The 19,170-nt window shown below is 31.6% G+C and overlaps 1 protein-coding gene across 1 annotated transcript in view; it reads right to left on the minus strand.

The window, feature by feature from the left end:
- The window catches only part of LOC139512420 (uncharacterized), a 30,891-nt gene that overhangs the window by 9,363 nt on the left and 2,358 nt on the right, over positions 1–19,170 (minus strand). The window contains exons 2-15 of the mRNA XM_071300034.1: positions 12,869–12,996; positions 11,488–11,576; positions 10,146–10,361; positions 8,678–8,722; positions 8,313–8,365; positions 7,478–7,602; positions 6,593–6,678; positions 5,233–5,439; positions 4,083–4,154; positions 3,178–3,275; positions 2,014–2,135; positions 1,557–1,669; positions 800–1,006; positions 384–416 (exon numbers count right to left, since the gene is read on the minus strand). Of these exons, the coding sequence (XP_071156135.1) occupies positions 384–416; positions 800–1,006; positions 1,557–1,669; positions 2,014–2,135; positions 3,178–3,275; positions 4,083–4,154; positions 5,233–5,439; positions 6,593–6,678; positions 7,478–7,602; positions 8,313–8,365; positions 8,678–8,722; positions 10,146–10,361; positions 11,488–11,576; positions 12,869–12,996 (1,594 nt within the window). The remainder of the gene's footprint in view (positions 1–383; positions 417–799; positions 1,007–1,556; positions 1,670–2,013; positions 2,136–3,177; positions 3,276–4,082; positions 4,155–5,232; positions 5,440–6,592; positions 6,679–7,477; positions 7,603–8,312; positions 8,366–8,677; positions 8,723–10,145; positions 10,362–11,487; positions 11,577–12,868; positions 12,997–19,170) is intronic.

Genomic DNA, 19,170 nt, shown 5'->3' on the forward strand with positions numbered 1-19,170 from the left:
ATATAAGCACATTCTTTCGTTTTATAAATGTTTCTTGATTTGTTTTTCGTTGGCGTTATAATGCCGTAACACTGACATTAGTAGTCTGTAATATTCACATACCCCTTAAAAAAAATACAAATGTCGAATTCAAATAGTTCTGCCAAATGAACCTCAGGACATACATGAATGACCATTATATCATAGTAATACAGGGATTTAACTACGGTAATTATTGTATTTGTGCGTCTCCTTAGAGTTATACTATTTGTATTATAAGTCAAATTTTAGTAATTTATTTTGTGTAGTCAATGAATGTATCTGTGTCGGTGTTAAAATGTCTTAACATGAAGCTTCATTTGTCATGTTTGTCATCTTATAACATTAATACAACTCAAATTTACCTGTCTGTGGTATAACCCAATCACTACAGTCAACTGTAAAAGATTAATAACAGTAGATTTAATTATAAGTAATTATTGCGTTTTATACAAATTACAGTTGCAAGTGACGTTAACGTATTAAACTGACATAAGGTTTAAACAATATAAGAAATTTTCTTATTTTTACCAATTGGATACTTATGTTCTTTTCCATAAAATGTACAAATTGTCTTCTCCTAAAATTAGGTTAAGCAATGTAATTGCAAATAAAATGGTAGTCTTCTTTTAAGCAATTAATACTTAATGAAATAAGTTCTTATGTTTACAATAGAAAACTTGAATGTGTTGTATTTGCAGAAATGTAAGAACTACAATGGTGTTTTTTTTAAAAAAAAAAGAAAGGTTGTCATCGATTATCAGTCGAAATAATCATTTACCATTGTGTACTGTGTCTTGTAGGAAGTCAGTTGATAAACACAAAGAGGGAAATAGTGACAAGATTCTCTCCCTTGTTGCTTCATCTATCGTACGCTTTCTACCATACAAACTTGCCTCTGCATGCTTACAGTTACCATTTTCATCAGCTCCAAAGCAACCATAGTGTACAGAGTATGTACCATCATAATATATTATTTTGTAATCCACTAAAGAATTTAAACAAAAAGTTTGTTAAAGGACATGTTTATCTTTACTGTCTCTAGTGTATCTTGTCCGTCTAATTCGTGTTAACATAATTGCATCAACATTCATTTTTTGTTTAGTATATTTTGATATTTTTTTTCAATTTTGTCAAATCGATTAAGTGTTTTATCAATTCGTTTGATGTGTTTGGGCTTTTGATTTTGCAATTTGATTAGGGATTTTCCGTTTTGAATTTTCCTCGGAGGTCAGTATTTTTTGTGATTTTACTTTTTAGTATGAGTGATTCTACTGTTACTTAATTAATAGTGTTTCAAATGGCAAGATCTATGTTTTTCAGATGTTTTTGTAGACTTGAATTTCAATAGTATAAGAACATATATATTGTGGATGAGGAAGACATACCAAAATAAAGAATACAAATTACTTGATTTCTTTTTTTTTTAATCTTGCAGTGAAGTTGCTATATAATTGACGTTAAATTAAAACCTCGTCTGCGGTTTATTCATTAACAAATATATTTTATGATAACGTATGATTTAAATAATTACTTACTCCAAATAAACACCTCGTCCGGTCCATGTAATTTTGCCATCATTTCTGCATCGTGTGAACTGCCTTTTAAATGCTTGGTATGGCTTGAAATTGCAGGACTGCATTTGTTGTTACTAAAATATTTTTGTTTTAAATGTTGATGCAAGAAACTTTACATCTATGCATTACTAATAGATTGCAGATTATCACAAACTTTCTTGTCGAAAACAGGACATTTAGTTTATCTTTTTTTATCGCAAAATACTTTAAGATACAATAATTGATTACTTTTTCATGTTTTTATCGATTTTATTTTGGTAACTTCCATATTTTGTGAAGAAAAAAAACATTAAAAGTGATGTTGAACTAACTGAAATGAGATGAAACTAAGCTTTTAGTTTTCATAAGTTATATGTTCGTGTTTTATTTGCACTATACCGAAGAAACAAAAACGTATTTAGTTTAACATTTCACTTACATTGCTCCTGAATATGCACTGTGTAATGTACCATCATCTTGATATTGGAAATAAACCACAGCAGACTCAAATTGGTTTGCAACATTCATTGGTCTCGCTAGTTCATACCAAAGTCCCGATAGCTACAATTCGTATATGAATTTAAACGATAATTAGTTTGAATAATTATTTTGTGTTCATTGTCATAGTGGTGTGTATAAAAATGACCAAACTTTTTTATTACTATTCTTTGTTAGATTCCATTTACATGTCCGTTTTTTGTATGTTGGCCTTTACTTATGTTGTTGGTCAGTGTTTCTGTTGTTCCGTCTTTTTCCTTTCATAGTTGATATTTTTTCGTCGGTTTTATTTTGTTATCCGGATTTGTTTTTGCTTATTTGAATTATGAAAATTGAACAGCGGTATACTACTGTTGTCTTTATTTACATACATTTCTATATAATTTAATTTTGGATGTAACGCGTCTTCTGATTGGCTGACGTTATTTTGTTATGAGCCCATAGACATAATTTAGTCATGTGACCGTGACGTCATCAACGTTTCTTCATGGTTTTCTACGGTTTAAAATGGAATTTAGAATTAAATTATAAGAAATGACTGTAATATTTTTTCTGTCTATTCGAAATAACATAAAAAATGTGGTGCACACTGTTAAATGACCCGCTACGCGCGTTATTCAGTGTGCACCAATTTTTTTATGTTATTTCTTCATAGACATAAAAAATATTACAGTCATTCCTTAAGTAACTTCGGACTATGATATTTTTTAGTTCTAGTTTTGAATCTAATACTAGTTATTATATCAACCACTGACCTCCGATATTGCCCAATTTGCAAACGTTCATTTGCATGAAAGTACGTCCAGAGTACCTTGAATCATGAGTAGAGTAAAACGTTTATTCTCTTTTAAAACTATTTTGTACTTCGTGTTTAAAATCGGATATGGATATTATTTTATTTTTGGAAAGCATTTCCTTGTTTTGGTGCATGTTTTGACTCGTATCTGATAAATTTGGATCGTCAAGGCTAGCATACGAAATCTCGAGAAAACGAAGTTGATATGTTGTCTTTCTATAACATGTTACATAAACGGTATCTCATAAACCCTATTTGTCTTCGAACGCTTTCCCAATAATAGATGACATAAAATGTAGATATAAGTACCTGTGATAATTGTAGAGACTCCTCAACCGGTATACTACTTAGTTGACATGATCCAATTTGCATTCTAGCTAGTCTTGATGTAATATGGTGAGGTATAGCTAAACAAATTAAAAAGGTTACATAGAAGAGGTGTAAATATTTATTGAGATACAGTATTCACGTGTAGAATGATTTTCCCATTTTTATTCCAACTTTCTGGTCCTATTTATTATTTGTTAATTTACTTCATATTTAATTACTATAAAAGTTTGTTTTTTTATGTCCTCTATTTCACATTTAAAATTATATCCCGAAGGGGGTCCGTAGGTGGCCTGTAGCAAGGCAAAATGTCTGTCTCTATCCAATATACATGTACCCTCATTTTCAAGTGGCAGTCCAAATTTTCCCGACCATCATCCTCTATTATAACAACCTACCTATTGTATTTATTGTAAATTTGTTCTCGTCCTGAATATGCATGAAATATTTGCCACTGGACGTTAAGCAACCAACAATCAATCAAAATATCCCGAAGATTTGTTTTCTTGATACAAAAGAAAATGGATGTATAAATTTGGAAGGAAACAAAATAAGAAGGTTATCATGATGTATAAAAATAAAGAAAAACATATATCACAATTATTTATGTGTGTGGTCTTTTTTTAGTAATGATTTTCTGATTTCTATGTTTTAATGACAAATTAACAAAAAAAACAAATCAAAAACGAATAACCTGACGCAGTTACATTTTATAATATAATTGAAAAAAGTTTAATTGTGCATACTTGCAGATAATTAAGGCATCACTATGGGTTATCTTAAAAAGCTTTTCCTTTTTGGTCTGTTATCAATCAAGAGCAACGTTTATATGAAGATTAGTTTGCTTTTTACTTAGAAAGGAGTGTTAGAATTAAAAATATACTCACATTCTTTGGTATAAAGCATGGTGTCACTGAACGAGATGATACTGTTGATAAGATCTGGAACTCTGCATAGCTCTAAAATATTTCAATATTTTATTTTTTTCATATATGAAAATTACACCTTTGTTTTAGACAAAATTGTATATTAAGAGGATCTTAAATTTCATGCCTGGGTATGTCCAATAGATTTCTTTTATCCAAATAAACTAAAAACCCTTATTTGATCTAAAATAACTGGTATGAGAAACCCGCCTGGGTTCTCTGTTTACGATTATGTGTCCATTATACAGATATACAGAGTACATGAATAAGAGAATGTGTATGTACAATTTAGAAGATGTGGTACGATTACCAAAGAGCCAATTATCAACCAGAACCAAATGACGTCTGTACATAGTGGACGTCACCATTGCAATTTGTTCTATACAGTATCATTACAAAAGGGATCATGTCATATTTGGTAGTCGAAAAATAATTCCAAAAACTTACAAAAACGTTTCTTTTTAGGTATAAAAGGTTTATTTATGAATCAATATATTGATACCTCCTGTCAAAAAAAATAATGATAAGTTTGTGTTAAACAGTAGCGTGACTTGAATAACTTGTATGACAGGCTCAACAATATTTGGGACCATGCGCACATTTTCATAGTTTCTCCGAATATGTTGTTTTGATAGATTTTTAATTATATTAGAAAAAAGCGCTGAAGAGCAATGAAAAATAACAGAAAAGGAAGAAAAATAAAAGAAAAAAATGAAAAAGAAAATAAAAAAGATGGAAAGAAAAACTTTTTCAATTTGAATTTCAAGTAAATTATAAACAGGATTTTAAAGAACGACTGTGGGTCGGTTGGTAATCCTTATAATTGATCAATTCATATATATTTTTCAACTGGAAGGTATCAATATCAAAGTAAAAATAGTTTATATATCTATTAAGAAAAGTAGACTATAACAATTCATTGTTTTTATTCTCTATAATGCTGTATACATCTCGGTTCCTTATATGAGGTGTTAACCATAACGAACGAAGTTTATATAACACTTTTAATTGTTGCACACTGACATATATATCATACAATTATAACAAATCAGTTCACAGTTATAATTATTAGATCGAAACCCTTTGAATAACTAATTAAAAAATGTTATACCTGCCGTTTGACCAACGCATATATCATATTTCGTGCAAAAGTGATCAGCAAGCCTGCCTTCTAATTTCTTTAGAACATCCAAAGTAAAAGGTTTGATGTCTTGAAAAAGACGTTGTACTCGACTTTTTGTACATTGTCCCCCTTTTCTCTCATAGCATATGAACAACCCAATGACATCTTTTTCGATTTCGGCTATCCAAATTTCCCCTATAAAATAAAGAAAAACAACAGCAGAAGGTCACCAACAGGTCTTCAATGTAGCGAGAAATTCCCGCACCCGGAGGCGTCATTCAGCTGGCCCCTAAACAAATATATACTAGTTCAGTGATAATGAACGCCATACTAATTTCCAAATTGTACACAAGACACTAAATTAAAATAATACAAGACTAACAAAGGCCAGAGACTCCTGACTTGGGACAGGCGCAAAAATGCGGAGGGGTTCAAAACTGTTTTGATTAAATCTTCCACCGTTTTTTATTTGACAAGTCGACGAGTAGTATGTAAATAGTTATCAAAGGTACCAGGGTTATAATTTAGAACGACGGACTCGCGTTTCGTCTACATAAGACTCATGAGTGCCGCTCAGATCAAAATAGTTATGAAGCCAAACAAATACAAAATTGAAGAGCATTGAGGACCCAATTCCAAAAAGTTGTTCCAAATACGGCTAATGTAATCTATTCCTGGGATAAGAAAATCCTTATTTGTCGAAACGAAACCTGCTTCTTACATCCTAAATTGTAAGCTTGGTAACTTTTATGAGTGTCTGTTTTCAGTTTGATGGAAACGAAACACGAGGATATTCCAGGATTTAAGTAATGACATTGACGGTATTTTTTTCTGAAGTAAAATCCAAATGCAATAAATTATTAAATTTCTGATTTTCGTCCTAAAGACGAGTTTTAATTGAATCACGTTTTTGTTTGTCTTTCTGTCTGGTCTTATAACCATCATTTAAAACTAATTTACTATTAATATTATCTTATTGATTCTGTAATAGTGACATTTTCAACGACACATTGGTTATTATCAGTCTTAAAAACATATTAATCGCAACTACACATTTTTATTTGTATACAGACACAGTTTAACCAGAGAATACACAAGAACAGAAAATTGACCAGAAAGCAAAAAACAGCCCGAAAACATCAATGGGTTTCCAAAACAGCAGGAAAATCCAGCACCCGGAGGCTTAGATTTTTTGGTATTTTTCAACAAAAATATTCTTGATTACGTATTTTGAAGGGTCTCAGTTTTACATTTTCCTTCAAATTCGGAGTTTTTGTTATTCTAATTTATACAAAACAAATTAAAAGGTATTTATATCATACGCAGATAATATGGAAAGACAACTTACTTGGAATAGAACTGCCTATCTGCAAAAAATGGCCTTCTGAAATTTTAAAATATTTCCCCAACTCTATTTCTGAGCAAACGTTATCCCTGAAAAATAATATTTCCATCTGTGTTAGATTGTATTACAAATGAATTATGTCATTGTTCGTATATAACATTTGCCATAAACATCTGACCATTTTTTCTAGTTTAACATTTAGGAGATAACTGTATTGTATTTTAAGCTCCAACAGCATCTGTTGGGATTTGATGGTTGCAAATTAAGTTTACTGGCGACGTTAGCGGAGACAGTAAACGGGTATTTGTGACCATCAAATCCCCAATTGATGGCGTCGGAGCTTAAAATACAATACAGTTATCTCTATTCTAATGACACTGACAGAAAACAACGTTAAAACATGTATTTAAAATCTGTCATATGCCGTCTGCACTTGCGCGAACGTCCCATAGCATCAATTGTCAATTGATGCCATGCAAATAAGTGACGTTATCCAATCAAAAGGAACGTTACAAACGTTGTTGCATTAGAATTCGAGGAGGTTGAACTGGCGGATAAAATTTAAGAGATGATTAAAATGATGAATATTTTTGTAAATGTTACCTGCATGTCGGTCACATAAAAGAAAGGTAATCAAAACTTATTATATATGAACATACCATGATTCGATTTGAATACGCAAGACGCGTGTTTTGTATTAAAACTCAAACCAACCACTTTAAAAAAAAGTCAAAACAAATACGTAAGAAAAAAAACAATCCTACACGTTTGGTAAAACACATTACAAGTAACTGATTCCATGGGTTCGAAAACCGTAAAACATTGTTGTATGCCCTAATGAGTAAGAGAGAGAACGAACAATATATTTAAATGAATTGAGACACTTACCTTCGAGTGGAGCTCGTTACATACAAGATATTATCGTTTTGGCTTTCAGTGAATTTATAAGCAGACATCATAGAATCTTCCCCTTCAGCTGCAGCAACATACATAGAGTAAAAGTCACCAGTTGGCTACCAATAGAAAACAAAATTTTTAAAACAGGGGTTTTAGTAATTATTTGGTCCTTGGGATCTAATATTTTTTTAGTATTCCTTTTAAAATTATGTTACATATATAATCAAAGGAGAGACAAAATATACCAAGGGCATGACAAGGCTCATAAGTCGGAAATGACAATGAAAAAAAAGTAAAAACGACTAAAAGACAAACAACCGTATACAAAAAAAAAGACACCACATACCTAACTAATGAATGAGCAAACTCCTGATACACCAGTTTTGTTGCTAAGTATATATCTTATCAAAGATCCTTTAAATGAAATGGTTGACTTCTTTATTTTACACAAAACAATTTGACGCCTTACTTTTTGGTTTGTAGGTCTTTAGCCAAGAGTTTACATGAATATTAAACAGAGTACTTTCGACCTCTACTTTGAAATGAGCTTAAATTGTTCATCGGTTATGCAGTTTGATGGAACAAATGCTCACTAACACTCCATAAAGTAATCCATTCTTTCGAATCATAAAAGGTAAAAATCAAATGCAGTGTCATGCATGCATTTTGTTACTTTTGCATTATTTTACAGGACAGTAGCAACTGTCAAAAGATTTCAGAACATTTATGGGTATATCGTTTTAAATTGCATTTTATAACTTATAAAACAAACTTATAAACAGTTAAACAACTTGTTGTACTAGCTCTAAAGTATTTGATTTTTTACCCGTTTCTTAGCCAGAGCAACGTGTTGTTCATTAGGAGCGAAATAACAACCACCTACAATGTGTAAAAAAAGAAACATAAATGATACAACACAAATAATGGTATTTTTATTTATCAAGCTGATTTTTGAACAATTTAGCTCTTTAAAATTTTTAAAGGATTCTCTTCCATATGTTATTGTAATTACAAAAGGTTAACTCGATATATGGAAAGGAAATTATAACAATAACATCACCTATTTTGATGCAGCAGACTTATACTATGTTCTATGTCTCCTAGTTAAACAAAAAACATTTTTTTTTTCATTTGTGATTAAAGAAATCTTTTTTTGTTCAATGCATATATAGTTTATTGTTATAAATATACCTCCTGGTTTAACTGGTTCCGACGATGAAGGAGTTTCACAGTGACCTGAAACGTATATAATTGACATTGATGAATTTATTTATCAATATCAGTTGAGGTTTTTTCTACTGGAGCTTTGCAAAAACACTACATGTCACATCAAGGGCAGATAACCACATCCTCAATATTAGTTTTTTAATATTTTATTACAATTTGGATGTTAGAAGTTGCTTGTACTTTTAATCTGTTTTACACTTTAGACTTTAATAATAATTATAAAAATTGCGTCTCCTGAAGGTATTAATAAAACATGAAAAAGTAAGCAAGAAATATTTTTTTCCATTCTCTACGTCACAATTTTATTATTAATTTCAATAAAAAAAAGTGTACGATTCATGGTATTGATTTTTCATGTCAAAATGCCATATTTTGATTGCTAAATACGAGGAAAATAATTTCTTATATCCCATGCAAATACTCTCTTAACCTTCAGAGAGACGTTTGCTCTAGTGTGTGTTTCAATACATACGGATGAATGTTATGAAGACTGAGATGTCATAGTGTTTGACTAAAACTGGAAATTTAATCTACAGTAATGAGAAAAAATTAAATAACACAACCTCTAAGATATGTGTTCTTTAAATAATGTGTGAAATTGATACGAACACAACATTTTCGTATACCTCTTCGTTTGTTGTTTTTGTGTTGATGGTGATACCGTTAATTCTATCTATGTGCTGTTTTTTTTTTTTTTTTTTTTTTTTTTTTAGAATAAAACAAAGTTCTAATATTTCCTAAATACGTCACTCGAGGAATCTTAGTATACCATTTTTCTCGAGAGAAAAAAATCAAAAAACGAATCCCCCCGCCGGCCTAATAAAGTCATTATATGTCAAAACCATTTGGGAACGGCCGTAACTTAGCTTTACCATTTACGACTGCCTCTACGAAAGGTAACGGGAAATTGAGATCCATGAAATATAAATTCGTGAAATAAAATTTCAGTCACGAGACCATGAACCCACTAATAAGCTTAGTCGACAGGGATTCGTGGAAATTCTTTAATTTCAAACGTGTTAAAATCAACTAAATATTATATTTTTATTTTATTTTTCGACACTGTCATCGGCTTTTGGAATATACAATTATGAGTGAGTATAATGGAAATTATTAATCGGTAAACTATTCACTAAATCGAATACACAATCAACAAACTAAGAGGTAAAACATTTTAGACGTTGCTGTAGATTCTTCTGCAATATTTCGACAACGATCCAATAAAGGCAATAGAGTAAACCACTGTCCACAGTTAAAACAAGTCAGTGACACGTACATTCAACGAGAACATTTAAATTTATTCAGGTATACTGAATACAATTGACTACACATTTGTTCACACAATAGTCTACTTCTAGAATCTAAAATTTTGGTAAATTGTTCTGTTTCTGAGCTCTTAAAAGAAATTTCTTCGACAACTAGAGTTACCTACCTTTTACCGTAACTTTGATGTCTTTCACGTCAGTACATTTAATTCCTCCAAAATATGAAATCAGATTGTTCATAATATCTGTTGTCATCTCATCTGTTGAGCGTGACCAAATTTCAATTTGTTCCTTTTCATGTGCACATGTGCCATCAGCTTGGACATCAAAACAGAAAAACATGGCTGCAGAACTGTAGTCAGTAAACATAATTTTATATTTCACTGTAATGAGATAAAGATATGTAAAGGTTTATATTACTGAATTATAATAATTTGATATATAATATTTAGAGACTGAGGTATTTAAGTTTTGATTGGAGTGAAAGTATGTGCCTGTCGTATTGGCAGTGCTGAAACATTTATTATACTTCAACAATATTGCTTTGGGTGCACCATATTAATGAAAAGCCGGTTTACTAACATTCAAACGTATTTCTAAATTAACAAATGCTATCATACGTCTGAAATTAAATGAAGAATTATCAATTTGGCATATTATAAATAGCACTAACCATAACGAATTCCTTACCAAATAATAATTTTGATATCGTTAGATTTCTTAAATAAACATCTACGTGTAGATTCATCCTATATAATTTATTTCCCAGTGTAAATTTGACGTTTACATATCACTAAATAGCAAATGATTTTTTTTTATAGAATCTCTTTGCAAGCATAGGTCATCATCTTCCAAATTTTGTAATCGTTGTTTAAGACTCTTAATCGACATAAGTCAGGTGAACGTTTGAATTAATTTAAAAAGGACAACAAAAACAACAAACAAAAACATCTGATTCTTAAAAAAACGGTGTTCTATTACAACGGCTTATAATTACATCACATGTATATTTCATTCTAATACGTTATTTTGGTAGGCTAACAGGATTCTCGCGTCATTCTGCAATTAACATTCATTTCAAAATGAATTGTAACATGAAGTGCACAGGTAAATACAAGAAAAACTGGATAAAAATCGTGTTTCTATGATCCTACCAAAAAATTGTAATTAGAAATATTAAATGCTTCTTTCAGTAATTTCATAGGGTTGTAAAAGCGTTCAAATAATTACAAAAAGAAGCACTCAATTGTTAAATTAAGTGATGAAAAATACAACTATCTTTTTTATAAAGTCCTTAATACAGAAGGCAAATATTAATCAGCCGAAATAAATAAATCATCAATATTGGTTGAAAATTAACTTTTCTTTTTTTTTAAAACAAAAATAAATATTCTTTATTCTTCAAATTGCTTGTTACAACTTTACTTCATTGTCCAAGCTTCAATAAAGTATCCCTGTGAAATACTTTCTGAGTATCCAGGAAAATACACAGAATATAAATTAACTTACTTGTCCCCTGCATCAAAACTCCGGAATATTCTGCTGTGTCATCTTTTGTCATAACGCCAGGATGTACGACACATTTGTCATAATTTTTTCTGTAAGAAACTTGCAAATTAGTTTGTTGAATATATCAATACAAATTTTTCGAATTAAATCTTCTATCAATATCGAAGATATGTATTGCATTGGAATTCTAGAGTATTCTTGTTAAACGACAGACAGGGTTTTCTTTATATATGAATAAGCACGATAGATAATGTACATACTTTTGAAACATCTATATGTAAATTAATATGACATCGAGTACAACAATGTGTAAAAAAGCTCATGTGTTGAAATATGAAATATCAAGAAGAAGCATCATGCTTTGAACTATCTTACGTTAGAAACACGGATTTGATAGTATGATGAAAAAAAAGATAATAAGATTTCTCGAATACATTATATACTACAAATAACACAATTGTAGAGTTTTAAAAAAAAGGCAGAATATTTCTAAGGGATAATTTTGAAATCGAAATATGAAGAAAAATTGTCAAAATCAGGGAAAAAGAAAAGAAAAGGACAACAATCAACAAAACCTTAAAAAAATCTAACGACTGAGGAACACAAACTCCAATAGATGCTGTGAGCTATATCAGGTGCTCCAGAAGAACTAGCAGATTCTATTTCACGTTTGACACTCTATCAGATTGCTCATGACAACTTCCCTTTCGCTGATAAGTAATTTTTGCAAGACTTGTTACGAAAAAGAATAATCTATTATAACTTTATATAACTTTTTAACATTATTCACCAAAAGGGATTTTATAATTTTAATTTGTCAATTGAGTTTATGCAGTGTCATATATGAGGTTGCTTAAAAAAACAATTTTTTAAAGAAGATACAAATCAAGCTATTAACATAATTTGAGGGAATTATATGAACTGAAAAATGAACAAGATCGATTGAGTCGTTAAGTAAGTAAACGACGGGTGCCACATGTGGAGTAAGATCTGCTTACCCTTCCGGAGCACCTGAGATCACCACTAATTTTTTTATGGGGTTCGTGTTGCTTATTCTTTGGTTTTCTATGTTGTGTGTGCTATCTGTTTTTTTTTCATGTTTGGCCATGGCGTTGTCTGTTTATTTTTTGATTTATGAGTTTGACTGTCCCTTTGGTATCTTTCGTCCCTCTTTTAATGTTATATATCATCGTTCATTGTGTATTGTTATTTCAGATTAAACAAAGTGGCAAAAATTTAAATTATTACACTGTATAAGTGTTCTTCTTCTCTTACATTCAATTGGCATACAATGATAAAACAAAGCCAAGGGTGTTAAATTGTCTAAACTCATGAGGAGCTATTCATCCTAGTTTTATAAAAAAAATATATATATACATACGAATGTCCTGAAATGACCCTTGTGATGGACCCATCTTCATGGGCATAGATGATATTTATCATGGAATCCCACGTGTTATCTCCATACACATACGTGGTACCTGAGTAGGTATACCATACTCCAGCGAACTGTAATGAGAAAATCATAAGCTCATATTCAGGTCGCAGTACCAACATAATATTATATAATGTCACCAATAAATAATATACGTATCAAATTATCATTTTTTTTTTTTTTATATAAAAGCAGCGATGAAGTATATATGTTCATGTTCCTTTGGAAAGTTTGCAATGAAGTAAACACATTTATTTAAAACCAGAAGATATCAAGATAAGATATGATGTTTGGGGCGTCTGCTTTGTGTAAGGAAACTTTAAAAATTGGTACATAGTATGGATATATGATGGACTATTCCTTACCTGACAGTACGTAAATAAGAAGGTGGTGAACGAGTGCCAATGAGACAACCCAAGCCATCTAGAACGCTTCAGAATTCATGACATGAAAAATGTTAAACAATTTAAAAGAAAAAAAAACTAACAGTCTGATTTATGTACAAAACAATCGATCTAAGACAAATATTACATACAAGAACACACCAACACCACCGAATAACAAGATCAAGGCTTGTTATAGGCACACACATAATGTGGCTGGGTTTATCATGTTTTAGGAGCGTTCGACCCTTCCCCTCACCTGCGACATTAGTACAACATCACAACACAATAACAAATCAAACAAAACAATAAACGAAAAATAAATAATATATATAGTAACCAACAATAACTATTTTACTACAAGAACATGCACTTATACAATATGGTTGGTATAAATAGCTTGTGCGAAGAAACAGTGGAGCCACATCATAACATATAAGAATAAACAATAAAAATCAGATGAAATAGAATTAACAAAAAAGATTAATTCAATGTACAAAGCACACAATATAATACAAATGACAAAAAGTGAAATAACAAAAATACCGAACTCCAAGTCTCAAATCAAATGACAAAAACAAAACCTCAAACACATTAAACAAACGAAAAACAACTGTCATATTCCTGATTAGGTACAGCAATTTCTTATCCTAAAAAATGGCGGATTGAACCTAGTTTTATAGCTAGATAAGCCTCTCACTTATCTGACAGTTGCATTGAATTCCATTATATTGTCAACAATATGTGAACAAAATAAACAAACATAATAGGTTAAAATATCAATCAATTCTGCAAACACAAAGTACTGAGCTGAAACTACGTGCAGTAATCGAAAACTAGTTTAAATGTCAATATCCTTTTAAAGTAAGTTTCTTAACTTTACAGGCTTCATTAACATAATTGCAACCAAACATTAACAAGCAAAGCAAACTATTTTCAATTGCATATTTGTTTAAATAAAATTAATCGTTCGTGTAAATATTTCATAGGCAATGACATATATTAATAATAGATGTTGAAAAATAGAATTGAAGGCATTTCCTTTACTTGTGGCATTTAAATGAATGTGTAGGAAAATTTTACTGCAGTATTTTAGTTATACAAAGATATAAAAAAAAGTTGATTTGTACACAATCTTTATGTTTAGCTTTATCAGATTGATACAAGGTTCAACTGGCAAATATACTTATGTTTATGTAATTTATACGTGTTTCTCGTTTCTCGTTTTTTAAATTTTATATAGATAAGACCGTTGGTTTTCCCTTTTGAAAGGTTTTACACTAGTTATTTTGGGGCCCTTTATAGCTTGTTGTTCGGTGTGAGCCAAGGCTCCGTGTTGAAGGCCGTACATTGGCCTATGATGGTTTACTTTTTTAAACGGTTATTTGGATGGAGAGTTGTCTCATTGGCACTCACACCACATCTTCCTATATCTATTAGCCTGTGGCAACTAAAATTTAGATTTCACCCATTGCAATAAGATTCTGCATTTGACGTACTTGACTTTATCATCATTCAGGTTTGTCGAAATTTAGTTTACCCACGCCATTGTCATGAGGTAATGTAGTTCTTTTTTAATTGGTAGACGGCGAAAAAATTGGTCCATCATAAAATATCGTCTACGATAATACAATCGACATTTGTCACATTCAATTCTGACTTATTTGTTTACGTAAATAATTGATAATGATTTTAAAACCTACACTTGTCCTCTTATCTTAAATGATGCAAAGAAGCCTGATGTTTTTAAAATTGATGCATTTATTTCTTTACGTGAGCATCGTTTAAATTTTTACTTACTATGTTACGGCCTGATAATAAAATTTCTGATAATAAAATTTAACAATATTTATTATACAAAAGTTTACAAGAAGTAATACACAAATATTACTGTCAACCTAACTGTCAAAATATGAGTCCAATCTTTTATCTTTATCTGTATCCGGATATCTTTCGGAATCCAATCTGAATATTACGGTCACAATCCAGTATGATGTTGTTTGTAGAATAAAAGTGTCAATCCAAATGCTATGAATACTAATGTCTATCGATGTCTAAGTCTAAGTCCAAGAGTGAGAGTTTAACTTTAGTGTCTGTATATATATAGTTGTCATGGAAGATTCTAGAACAGTCTATAATGGAACATCCTAGAAAGTTACAACAGAAGTGTCTAGTAAAATGTAGAAGTTTCTATAATGCATCTTTTATTAGGATCATTCTGGAAAGTTCCAATCATTCTGTAATTGTTCCAGTGATTTCTAAACTGCACAGTTCTAAGACTATTCTGTGAACAACGATCAGGCCACACAACACAAATCAGGCCAACAAAAATAATTACAATAATTACAATATCATTTATATAACATAATTACAATATCATAACACCTCCCCCCTTAAAAGAAGTTTTAGTGTAACAAAAACTTATCATAATTAATATGAACAAATATACATAGTATATACAAAGTGATTTAGTAAGCTCTAGATAAAGCATCAGCTATTACATTATCTTTACCCTTAATATGTTTTACAATTACATCATATTCCTGTAACAATAAACTCCACCTAGTCAACCTCTGATTCTTGTTTCTCATTTTATGTATGAAGGTGAGAGGATTATGATCAGTACAAACAAGAATATGATATACAGTGGGATTCAAATATACATCAAAATGTTGAAGTGCCGACAACATTGCAAAACACTCTTTTTCAATAGTTGAATAATTTTTCTGATGTTTATCTAATTTCTTGGAAAAATATGATATAGGTTTCTCAACATTATCATCTGTCTCTTGATATAAAACAGCTCCAATTCCTACATCGCTTGCATCAACAGCAATTTTAAATTGTTTTTCAAAGTCTGGAGTAATCAGAACCGGACTATTAATTAAAAGTGATTTGCTATTTTCAAAAGCGTTTTGACAATTTTCACTCCAGATAAATTTAGAATCTTTTCGTAAAAGATGAGTCAGTGGTTGAACCACAGTAGCAAAATTTGAACAAAATTTTCTATAAAATCCAATCATGCCTAAATATCTCATAAGTTGTTTTCTATTTGTAGGAGGAGGAAATTTGGAAATAGCTTCCACTTTAGCCATAATAGGTTTCACTTGACCTTGGCAAACTGTATGCCCTAAATAATCAACAGTGGCCTGACAAAATTCACTTTTACCAAGATTAACAGTCAAATTTGATTGTGACAATCTATCAAAAGTATCATACAAATGTGTTAAATGTTGTTCCCAGCTATCACTACATACAATTAGATCATCAATATAAGCATAACAACAGTTTAAATCTTTTATAACATTATTGATCATTCTTTGAAATGTAGCTGGTGCACTTTTCATGCCAAATGGCATTACAGTATATTGAAATAAGGCATCTGGTGTAACAAAAGCTGATATTTCACGAACTCTCTGTGTCAATGGAACTTGCCAATAACCTTTCAACAAATCAAATTTGCTCACAAATTTTGCTTGACCAATGTTGTCAATACAATCGTCTATCCTTGGAATCGAATAGGAATCAGATTTTGAGACTGAATTTACTTTTCTGAAATCAGTCACGAAACGAAAGGTTTTATCTGGTTTTGGCACAAGGAGACAAGGAGAGCTCCATTCACTGTTACTCGGCTCAATAATATTATTGTCAAGCATATATTTAATTTCTTTTCTCATAGCTTCAAGTTTGAGTGGATTGAGCCGGTAAGGATGTTGCCTTATTGGAGAAGCATCTCCTATATCAACATCATGACAAACAGCAGTGGTTTTGTTTGACACATCTGGAAAAATTTTTTTAAAAGAAAATACCAAAGTTTTATTTCTTCTTTACGATCAAAAGACAGATGTGCAAGTTTTGAGTCTAAATTGACAAAATTTCTGAATTTTTCAATCTAACTGTCTCTTCCATAGTTTTAGAACTAAAAGGTGGTTCAATTACATCTGGTTTGTCATGATTGTTCTCAAATTTAACCATGCCTAAAGTGGCAACTGGTTTACTCTCACATTCATTAGTACGCTCAAAATATGGTTTTAACATATTAGTATGACACACTCTGTTTTGTTTGCGCCGACCCTGAGTTTTTACAATATAATTCTAATCATTGATTTTACTGTCTATTGTATAAGGACCACAATATTTAGCCTGTAAAGGATGTCCAGGGACTGGCAAAAATACAAGTACCTTATCACCAGGCTCAAAAACTCTATCCCTGGCATCTTTATCATACCATATTTTCATCTTGTTCTGTACATTTTTTAAGTTTTTCTGAGCAATTTGACAAACAGTTGTAATTTTTCTTTAAATCTAGATACATAGTCTAAAAGATTCAAGTCAGTATGTTCAGTAAGCCACTTTTCCTTAATCAATTTTAACGGTCCCCTTACAGTATGGCCAAATACCAACTCAAAGGGACTAAATCCAAGGGATTCTTGAACAAAAAAAGTAGAAAGTGAACTCCATCATCCCAGTCTCTGTCAAATTGAAGACAAAAAGTTCTAATCATATTCTTCAATGTTTGATGAAAACGTTCTAAGGCACCTTGAGATTCTGGATGGTACGCACTTGATCTATACTGAGCAATCCCTAACTGGTACACGACTTGCTGAAATAAACCTGACATGAAATTTGATCCCTGGTCGGACTGTATAGACTTAGGAAGTCCTACTAATGTGAAAAATTTGATAAGTGCTTTGACAATAGTAGGTGTCTTGATATTTCTTAGCGGAATAGCCTCAGGAAAGCGAGTGGATGTACACATGATTGTCAATAAATACGCATTTCCAGTTTTGGTCTTTGGTAAAGGTCCAACGCAGTCAATTAGAACTCTGCTGAAAGGTTCGTCAAAGGCTGGAATAGGCAGAAGTGGTGCTGGTGGTATTTTCTGGTTAGACTTACCAACAACCTGGCATATATGACATGATTTGCAGTATTCTGCAACATCATTTCTAAGTCTTGGCCAGTAGAAATGCTGCAAGGTCTTAAGGCAAGTCTTCCTTATACCTAAGTGTCCAGCCAAGGGGGTGTCATGGGCAAGACCAATAATTTCTTGCCTATAAACTTTAGGCACCACCACTTGGTATACCACTCTCCATTCCTCCTCTGGGGTAGCATCAGGAGGCCTCCACTTCCTCATTAAAATGCCTTCCTGATGGAAATAGCATTCAACCACTTTGTCTGCTTCCTCCTGTGGTTGAGCCCTCTTGCGGAGCTGAAGAACTTCAGGGTCTTTATTTTGTTCGTCGAAAAGGTTCTTTCTGTTTAATGAATGGCTGTTTACGTCTGGCCATGGCATAATTACATTCTTGTTAACATTAGGTGGTCTAATTATGGCCTTTTCTGAGCTACCAGGACCTTCAATGTCGGCTAGGAAAGTGTCAGAAAGGTCCATGTAATCAAACTGGTTTTCTTGCAAATCCTCATCTTGTTGTTTTCTAGCCAACGCCCTAGTGACAACACAAGCTGGATACAATTCAGCATCATCATCAGGTAATTTAACATCCACCACCGGTTCACTGGTAACAATTGGTTCAGCAACCACTTTGTTCCTAGCTAGATCATTTTCTAGCAATAACGTAACACCCTCAACAGGGAGATTAGGACGAACACCCTCAATAACTGGTCCAGTTATCAAATCTGACTTCAGATAAATACGATGGAGAGGAACATCTATACAACCTAACTCTACACCTTAAACAAAACGGAGGCACCAACAGAAGTCTTCTCGGACAAAGGCAACACACCTTCTAACAATAAAGACTGAGAAGCTCCAGTGTCCCGTAAAATCTTAATAGGCTGAAGAGTGGTATCATCAACAATAGAAATAAACCCATCAGACATAAAGGGTTTATATTCCTCCATGTAATC

Source organism: Mytilus edulis, chromosome 2 (genome assembly GCF_963676685.1).
Source record: "Mytilus edulis chromosome 2, xbMytEdul2.2, whole genome shotgun sequence".
Lineage (NCBI taxonomy): Eukaryota > Metazoa > Mollusca > Bivalvia > Mytilida > Mytilidae > Mytilus > Mytilus edulis.